Source organism: Crassostrea angulata, chromosome 5 (genome assembly GCF_025612915.1).
Source record: "Crassostrea angulata isolate pt1a10 chromosome 5, ASM2561291v2, whole genome shotgun sequence".
Taxonomy (NCBI): domain Eukaryota; kingdom Metazoa; phylum Mollusca; class Bivalvia; order Ostreida; family Ostreidae; genus Magallana; species Magallana angulata.
In genome coordinates this window covers 11,835,718-11,846,220 of record NC_069115.1, presented here as the reverse complement: position 1 = coordinate 11,846,220, position 10,503 = coordinate 11,835,718, and the positions used below count along the sequence as shown (strand labels likewise).

The window sequence follows — 10,503 nt, the reverse complement described above, 5'->3', positions numbered from 1 at the left end:
GTTATTTACCTCATAGATTTGTTAATCATGCTAAAACGATATACTTTATGTACCTTTTAAATTTTTTGAAAGATTAGCAATATTAGATTATTTATTTGTAAGAATATTTATTTCCTCAAAATTAACAGTACATGTCCCAAAATATCCTCGATTCACTTTTTGCTGTATATTTATATATACCTCAGGGTTCAAGCAATTCTCTTTTAGAAATTCTCATTATTCTTTCTTTAAAACGTCCTCTCTAGCTTATCAGCTGATATAAATACACGGCTAAAAATAAAGAAGTCTACGGGGTTTTGCATTTTAACAGACCCGGATGATAGTGTTGAAAAATTGTGCAAGGTCTTCTGAGTGACTTCCAAATGGAGAAAAGAGGTCAACATTTTCCCTTATAAATCGTCCAAATGTGCTGCATGAATATTTTGGGATCGACAGACTATAGTCCCAATATATAATCGGAAAATCAAACCAGGCAACGTCTAGAGCTCTCTATTCGGATCATATGTATATAGCTGCTGGAATAAACAACTGCTTAGTAATGCAAACGTAAACAAAATTGCATTGGTAAAAATACTAGTTTCACAAATTACTAGTTTCACAAATTACCGGGTATTTTAATGTTTACTGTATTTTAATTTTTAATGTCGTCAGTCCTACGGTTTTTTTCTTCCATCTCAATGATACTGTATCGTCTGTATGATAAAAGATCGTCTAGAACACCGAAAATTCAATTTTGATGTAAGTATATACATGTACATCATATTTGAAATATAAAAATACTCAAAACACGCATAAAACGTTTTCACTAACTGCGTACGTTACGCTGATATGCCAGCAATACCATATAAGAAAAATAAGTAAAAAGTTATAGCTAATTTGCTCGTTTAATTATGTTAATGTTCCACAATTCGTATACATTTGATTTTTCCGTTTCCGTACTCAACTAAAGCCAAATGAATACAATACTATAATTGATAGACATTCATATGAATATTAATAAGATAACAACATGTTGATAATCATTCACTAGATATAAATAAAAGATACAAAGTAAATCGTTTCTGGCCAGTCTATACCCTTTTTAAGCGATAAATGTGATTATATTTTCCATTCCGTTCCGCTTTCCGTTCCGCGTTTTAGAAACACCCATATATACATGTCTGTGTTTTCCGTATGCAGAAAAGGATTAGTTAAGATCAGCTAAAGGAATTCATTATTGTGTTTTAATTGGATTCTCATTATGATGTTGACCAATTTAGGTAAGCATAATACATGTAGTAGCAGTAGCACAATATAATGAGATGCCAGCATACATATACAAGTTCTACTTTCACTTTCTAAATGTGATCTCCCTTTGACAGCATACTGTATCATCATCTTTTAATATTTAAATAAGCTTATCATCGTTACCTATCCTATCGCATTTGTAAAGTTTCTGTCATTTTAGTTGCAAAAGTTTTTTTTTTTCATTTGTCAGACTGCATGCACTATTGAGTTGACCCCATATTGACCCTGTGTAAACAATTTCTTATTAAATTTGTGCATTGCATGTAAGTAGGTGTAGACACTTATCATTTTTATATGTGTTATAATAGGAAGGAAGGAGTATTTCTTTCTTAATGTATTATAATTGATCAAATACAATTTAGGTCATGACCTTATGGGACTGTTCTGACCCCACGAAACAGGAAAATACAAAATGTCTTCTAATGTCTTTATGATGCAGCAAATGATGTAAAGTACATTAATGACCCCCCCCCCCCCCCCCGCCTTTATGAAATAGGAAATGATATGATACACTGTATATTTTGTTAACTTCTGAGATCTAAGATCCTCATCCCTAAACCATATAATTTATTTTTGCTCTTTGTGTCATTGCGCGTAAAATTGTATGTAGATTATGCCCCCTTGGAGACACCCTGACATTTTAGAACTAGAAATAATAATGTATTATCTTATTCATATGTTATACAGTAGTGTTTGATCCATGTGGGTAAATCCTAGCCTAATGATGTCACTGCTTTGTTTAGGAGACTTACAATTACCCCAAATAGGCGAATACACATGGAAGTGATGCATATAACATCGTGAATCACGTGAATCACGAGAGAAAAAGCAATCAAGAAATGATTTAAAATTTTCTACTGTACACATGTAAGAATGTATTAAGAAGACTGAATCTTTATAACCAGGTTAGATGGGGGGGGGGGTGAATGTGGAGTATAAACATTTATAATTTGAATCATTTATTGTTTTTAATTTTAACTTGTCAATGAATACTACTTATTGATCCCAAGGTAGAAATATGACCTCTGATCATATCTCAATAGATCATTTGTCATTTATGCAAGGTGTAATATAATTTTTTTTAAGAATAACATTTTTTACCAGTTTATAAAAGTTTTTAGACACCCAAATTATATTTTGATTTTAATAGATCATTCGACAAGGGTGGGGGGGGGGGGGGGGGGGGGAGAACAGTTTATATTTGAGTTTGTTTGGGAGTGGGGGTTCCAAGTCATATATTTGACAATTTCTTAATGTAATTGAAAATAAAACTAAGCCATACTACAGTCATGAACATGAATAGTATAGAACAAAACACAAACTAATACATGTACATTTATAATTTATATATACATATTAGGAAGTATTACAAAACAGATGATTGATCTATATTTGGGTTCTTAAATTGAATCATATATCATGTACATATTATAATTTTGTATCTTTGTTCAAGGCATTTAAGTTGGTACAGTCATTTCATGCATATCTTTTACAATTTAATGATATGCTATGGTATGCGATTTTAATGATATGCTATGAGATTTGTCTGCTATGCTATGAGATTTGTATGCTATGCTATGAGAAATTGAAATGAAGGGCTTAATGATATGGTATGCTATGCTATGCTATGGTATGCTATGAGATTTGAACAAAAACGCCTCCATACACAGAAGAGTTCCACACATTTCGAAGTGAAATAATAAGAAGCCAAAGTTTACCACAAACCTATCATGTAAACATTTATTTTTTCAAATAAAAACATTTAAAACCGAGTTAAAATAATGTTGTATGCTATGCTATGGTATGATATGACGAATACGATTCTATGAGATTGTATGCTATGGTATGAAATTCCAATGCTATGCTATGAGATTCCAATGCTATGCTATGAGATTTCAATGCTATGCTATGCTATGGTGTATGTTGTAAAAGATATGCTTGAACTGACTGTATGTAGGTCATGATCCCAAGTGCTCTTCCTGAAATTATTAAATTTCATAAAAACCATTGAGATCCTCACCTTAATCCAAAGATATTATTCCTCCTTAGGTCATGCAGGCGCATCAGATCATTATGGCATGTAAGTCATGACCGTAAGGGGTCATCCTGACCCCCTTAGAATCAGAAATTGTCAATTATCTTTAAATTATTGATGTTTGATGATCCTATATCTCTTTTTAATCTTTATTATTAAGTATCACGAATGAAATTTGGAGACATTGTTTTTGTACGGTTCTTAATACGGTACATGTATTATTATTCTTCATCTTTTTTTTCTTCTCTCCTGCTCTGAACTTGTTTCTCAGAGATGGCTGAACAGAATTGTACAAAACTCTAGGATATGATAGGCCTGCATATCTAGTTGTGCACCCTGGATTGATTTTTCTCATTTTGGGTTAGATAACCACTTTTCGGGGGAGGGGGGGAGGGGGGTGTCAAAAGGGTGTGGGGTCTAACATTGAACCTTGTAGGAAGAATCCTAGACTCTATTGTAAATGGTAACTTGAAAACGGACAAAGATAATAGGGTTTTCATAATCACATATTGACTGTTACTGGCAATATATAGGGTTTACTAGATCTGACCCCTGGAGTCATCCCCACCCCCCCCCCTCCCCCAGGAATTTGAAATTACCATAAATCTCAGAAACTGTTATATTCATGACCCCTAAACCATATATATTCATGTTTCTGATGTCAAGGGGCATCAAATGTTATGGAGGTCATGGGCCCTGTGGGTGGTCCTGACCCCCTCAAACAGCAAGTCCCTTAATATCTTCAAAACAGTTGAGATCCCCACCCTTAAACCATATATATTCTTGTTCCTTGTGTCAAGGGGCATCAAACGGTATGTAGGTCATGGGCTCCGGGGGTGGTCATGACCCCCCTTGAACAGGAAGTGCACGAATATCTAGAAAACGGTTGAGATCCCCACCCCTTAACCATATATATTCTTGATCCTTAAAGGGCATCAAAAGGTATGTACCGGTAGGTAATGGGCCTCAGGGTTAAATTTAATTTTTCAAAACAGTAATGCACATCTATGGAACAGTTCCTATAATATCCTAAGATATGATGTGTCCATCCATTAATCATAAAAGGAGTTCTAGGATCTATGTTTTTTTGAAGTGATAAACGTCAATTTTTTGCTACTTTTTGACTCCCTGGATGAAATTTAAATTTTGAAAACCTTACTGCACATCTATAGAACAGTCTCTATCATATCCCAAGATATGATTGTCTATCCATTAAATCATAAGAGGAGCTCTTGGATCAATGTTTGTTTTTTTAGTGATAAACGTCAATTTTCTGCTACTATTTGACTCCCTGGATGAAATTTAAATTTTTAAAACCTTATTGCACATCTATAGGACAGCCCCAATTATATCCCAAGAGATGACGTAGCTACTCCAAAAGTTGTAAGAGGAGTTCTGGGAACCATATTTTTTTTTGCCAAAAAACGTCATTTTTTGTTGCCCACTGATCCCCTTAATAAAAAAAAATTCTGGAACCTGATCACGCCTCAATATGACACCCCCAATCATATTCTCGAAGATCATTTGGTTACCGCCAAAAAAAATGACGTTTTTGAAACCAGGTTTTTTGTATAAAAAAAAAAACGGAATGTTTTAGCCATTAAATGACCCCCAGGACAAAATTGAAAATTCCAAAACCTTATTGCGCATCTATAGGATACCCTAAAACATATTACAAAAGATGATTTGTCTACTGTTGAAAATGTAGGAGGAGTTCGAGGAAGAAGGTTTTTTGTGAAAAACGTCATTTTTTACCAATTAGTTGACCCCCAGGACTAACAGAGAATTTTTGAAACCTTTTTACAAAACAACATGATACCCTAAATCAAACTCCAAGAGTTCAGTTTGCTAGTTTATAAGATGTAAGAGCAGTTTGAGAAAGTAAAACGTGTCAGACGGACGGACGGACGGACGGACACACATTAGGCTATATATTGGGTTCGTCAGGTCCAAGTTCTGTTGGATATTGCTTATTGGATATGAAAAAACCGTACATACGAGAGTACAGTTATTGGGTTGTAACTGTTTAAAACTCATTGGGCATCTATATTTAAGTGTCTACACTTAATGGATTTTTCATTTTAAATGATTCATACCAAATTTACGGTTGATTAATTGTTTGTATTAATATTTAGACAAAACTGCATACCTTTCATTTGAGACAAACTTCTTTTTGTGAAGTAGTTTTGCTAAGATCGAAAATATTATTTCCCTCTACAATGCACAAGCCCAATTAGCATTTATAAACCGCCTCCTAATGGAAGGCAAGTCTACCTTAATGTAAATACAAATACTTATTTTAGTCATGGTTTCGAATACTTAGAAACATTCATTACAAAAAAAACCCAACAAGTTTTCTGATAAAGTCCCATTCATATTGGATACATAAAGGAGCCAACAGGTATTCTAATCCAGTCCAAATCCTCTTGGTTACCAGTCAATGGATTACAACTCAACAAGAATTGGACATCTGTCCAAATCCTCTTGGCTACCTATCTCCCTAAACTGGATTACAACTCAACAACAATTGGACACTTGTCCAAATCCTCTTGGCTACCTGTCAATGGAATACAACTCAACAAGAATTGGACACCTGTCCAAATCCTCCTGGCTACCTATCTCCCTAAACTGGAATACAACTCAACAAGAACTGGACACCTGTCCAAATTTTCTTGGCTACCTTTCTTTCTTCACTGAAATACAACCCAACAGATATTTGGAACACCTGAGTGTCTGTATTTTTCTTGAATATCTGTTCTCCTGTATTAGAATACAACCCAATCAGTAGAAGGCATTTGTATTATATCAAGGTACATGTATCATTATTTTGCATCTAAACAACCTGGCTGTTATGCAAATGAAACCAAATCTTCTAAGCATGATTTTGAAATTAAATTATTGCAACATGGCCGTGGTTCATAAAATTCAAGCAAATATAATGAAAAGATTTTATCCACAAACTTTCATTTTATCTACCATTAAGTATTATTATGTAACTACCAAACTATTGAGGAATCATCATTATTTATTTTTGTCTTCAGAAACACAGAAACATATTTTTCTAAGCTTTGATCCAAAGATAAATTTAATGACAAATGGCACATAAATCAAGCCCTTAATTACAAATTTGGCTATCAGTTCATTTAGTAAAAGAAATTCTCATCAAATGAAGAAAATCCATGAAAATGTTACAAATAATTTTATACAACCATACTGCTAAATAAATTGCAATCTTGCAATAATTTGACTTGATCAAAGGAAATTCTCATCAAATGTCCAGGTAAATGAATATGTGTACTTTCGTACGATAAAATTTTCAAACTGATTACATCCTACTAAACAGATACAATACATGTGTTTCAAACAATAAAAGAAATTACCAATGACAAGTTCAGTGACAAGTAAATGATGATGAAAATTTTGTCTCAAACTAGAAAGAAGAGCAAAGGAAAAGAACAATACAAACATCGTTACATAACAAACATTTGATGCAAAAACTTCAAAATGGGTTTTATTGTTGTTTTTGGATCAGATTCCACACTTTCTTCTTTAAAGTTTCCCATGGCCGATACTGAATGGAACCTCCATTAGCCCTGATTTTCTCTATTGCCATATTACAAGTTATTCTTCCTGGAGTGGTGTGTGTGTTAAGACATTCTCTGAAATATTCTTTAACCTCCTCCAGTTCAGCCTCAGTCCATTTTATTCGTGCTGCAATGAAACAAATTTGTACATCTTATAAAAATGTGTTATAACCTAAATCTGCACCACCTCTATCTTATCATATCTAAACATAGACTGAAACACACACTTGACCTCTTTTACAATGAGTTACTCTGCACATAAAGTTTGACTGATAATACCCAGTTTGTTTGAGTTTAAAATAAGAAAAGTTAATTGAAATGTCATGCGATTTCATTGCGCATGCTCGAGATGTAGACAGACGTTTTTTCGGAGAGCTTAAGAATTATACCAAAAAACTGTGTCTCTAGCTATTTAAGAGAATTATGTGATACGCAGCTACAGTGATAGTGAGCAGTTAAAAGTGTTTTTGTGGACTGGCAAAAAAAGTGAAGAATAAAACATTCCGTGTCTTAAAGTTGTGAAAATGTTCCGTATGGGTGAATTTGACAAACGTAGGAAATACCCGAGACCAGTCTGCATACAATTCGCCTACCGAAACCACAAGGATCTGGTAATGAGTGGGGTCAAGGTGCTCAAAGCAAAGAAATCACCATTCCGATTTGCACAGCAGCAACCAGAAGAAGTAAGAGAGAAAAGGAAACAACTTTTTGAAGTTCAGAAAAAATATACTGAAAAAGGCATAGAAACTAAGATGAATGGAACGAAACTCATATTCACACAGAGCAACTCTGTCTATAGAGACAAACTCGGTTCACGACCTACTGCCGATGAGATCATTACCGACGACGAGGTCAACATAACGGTAAACCCTGGGAAGTCTGTCGAGGACAATGGAAAGCGGTTTATTAGCCATGCAGTATCTGTCGAGTCTTTTAAGCAGGTCAGGAAATCTATTGTGGAAGTGATGCGCATCAATACCATTTCAAGTGCGAGCCATAACATATATGCGTACCGATTTACCAGCCCAGACGGTTCCACTCATGAGGGTTCTGATGATGATGGCGAATTTGGAGCGGGACGAGCGCTACTGAAAACCCTGATTGACAACGAAGTGACTAACGCGCTGGTTGTGGTCTCGCGCTGGTACGGTAGTAAGATCGGTCCTCGAAGATTCACCCACATTAACGATGCAGGTATGAGTGCCGTAAAGAACATGCAGGTACCTGTTATTTCGTGAACTCACCAGTCGAGTCTTGTGCGTTCGTGATTATTGTTTATGCAAGTTCAAACTTTTGTATTAGAACTTCCCACTGAGTACCCCACAATTATGCCTTATCTTTTAAAGGTAATTATGGTAAAAATTACCATTTGTTTTTCATTAAAAAAAACCTTGTATATATTTAACGTATTATCATTACTATATATATTCTCTTTTCCCCCCTTTTTGTAAACTTGCATGTCTATCATTATACAATGGCTTTTGTAAAAAAAAAAACCAAAAACATGTAATTGACTCTATGGTTGAAAACTCGTTCGGTTAATGGATACCCTTTAGTCAAGATTTTTAACTTAAAATTTCAGCCATTTTTCTGTAAAAGTTTATCTAACCAGAACGCATGTAATACGGATCTGGTTCTACCTTTTAAATTACTATGTTACTTTCCGACTGTGAGTTAGTGTTGGAATGTTTTCCCACGTGTATGTAAGTTTAACATGTTTAACGGTTACTTTTTTTTTCTTTTGTTGTTTATTTTTTTTTACTAAACAACGGAAAGATTATTTATCCACATAACACAGGGTGAAGCAGATTTTATAGTCTATTATGTCATATTTTTTTCTCTTTAAGTGACTCATTATCCCTTAATGTTTTGTTGCAGTTTAAGACACATGTATTTTGATTTTTTAGTCGTCTATATCTATGATTGAACTGCTCCGAAAACGCATCTCAATATCTTTTATACAATGGTAAAGACTATGGATGACTCCTTCATCACGATCGGAAAATATTAAACTCGTAATGATGAACTATTTTTTCCATTTAGAGCAACATATTATTTTTGGTATATTCTGCTCTCGCAAATTCAGAACCTTACTTTTCCATGCTTCTTTTTTGGCATGCATCAATTCCTTCATTTTTTTATACACCTTTTATAAGAATAGTTTGGTTTTCTGCTCTCTTATTTTTGGGGGTACACTATTTATCTGCATCACTTTTTACTAATCATGGATGAAAAAACAATTGAAAACCTTCTTAAAGTTCTTACATTAAATTGTCAAGGCCTGGGGGATATAAATAAGCGAAAGGATGTTTTTAACAATCTTAAATCAAAGAACTGTAATATTTACATGTTACAAGATACCCATTTTACAAAAGAGGATGAAAATATAATTAAAACACAATGGGGGTATGAAGTATTTTTTAGTTCCTTTAAATCAAATGCTAGAGGAGTTGCTACTCTGGTTAATAATAATTGTGAATTTAAGTCCTTAAATGTAATTCAAGATGACTCCTGAAACTACTTGATACTAGATGTAGAAATTGAAGATATTCCATTCATACTTATAAATATATACGGTCCAAACAATGACAGACAACAATTTTATTCAGAATTGAAAAGCAAAATTAGAGACATCTATACCTCACAGCACATTATTTTAGGAGGGGATTTCAATCTTATATTAGATAAAGATCTTGATTCTATGAATTATAAAAATCTCAATAATCCTAAAGCCAGAACTGAAGTTTTAAAGCTAATTGACACATTCAACCTTAAAGATGTCTTCCGAGAACAATGTCCTTTTCTGAAAAGATAAACTTGGAGGAAAAAAAAACCCTATTAAGCAGGCTAGGCTTGACTTCTTCCTAATTTCAGAATCATTACAAACTATGTCACCATGTATTAAACATGAAAACAGTTATCGTTCTGATCATTCCCCAGTCTTATTCCAATGCAAATTAAATGAATTTATAAAAGGGAAGGGTTTTTGGAAATTTAATAATTCACTCCTAACCGATAAAGATTACATCAATATCATTAAAAAATTACTAAATAACATAATATGTCAATACTCATGCCATGTTTATAATAAAGAAAATATCAGTACAATTAGAAATGAAGATCTCTGCCTTTCAATTAATGATCAATTATTTCTTGACACATTACTTATGGAAATTAGAGGCAAAACAATTTCTTATGCTAGTTACAAAAAGAAAAAACAAAATCAAAGAAAATTAAAATTGGAAAAAGAAATAACTGAAATTGAGCAAAACTTAATGCTAAACACAATTGCCAAACTTAATGAGAAACAGAATGAATTAGAGCAAATTAGGTGTGGTATATTAAAAGGACAATGTACAAGATCCAAAGCTAAATGGATTGAAGAAGGAGAAAAGCCCACCAAGTATTTTTTGAGTCTAGAGTCGAGAAACTATATTAGCAAACAAATTCCAAGAATACAAAAAGATGACGGGTCAATTATTACCGACCAATTCAAAATTCTAAATGAAATTAAAATGTTTTATGAAAATCTTTATAGAAAAAGAGAGACTATTTATACAGAGGATTTTCAACTAAAATTAAACAAATTTAATGTAA

The 10,503-nt window shown here is 33.4% G+C and overlaps 1 protein-coding gene across 1 annotated transcript; it reads left to right on the top strand.

The window, feature by feature from the left end:
• Window positions 1-5,762: 5,762 nt before the first annotated feature.
• LOC128183835 (uncharacterized) lies at window positions 5,763-8,144 on the top strand. The gene is made up of 2 exons (XM_052852997.1): window positions 5,763-6,057; window positions 7,423-8,144. Exons 1-2 carry the CDS (start codon window positions 5,763-5,765, stop codon window positions 8,142-8,144), a joined length of 1,017 nt encoding a protein of 338 aa, XP_052708957.1.
• The last annotated feature ends 2,359 nt before the right edge of the window (window positions 8,145-10,503 follow it).

Coding starts and splice junctions, on each gene's coding strand:
- LOC128183835 (XM_052852997.1), top strand. CDS start 5,763: ATGGATTACAACTCAACAAGAATTGGACATCTGTCCAAATCCTCTTGG. Junction 6,058..7,422: donor TTTGGAACACCTGAGTGTCT/GTATTTTTCTTG, acceptor CGTGTCTTAAAG/TTGTGAAAATGTTCCGTATG.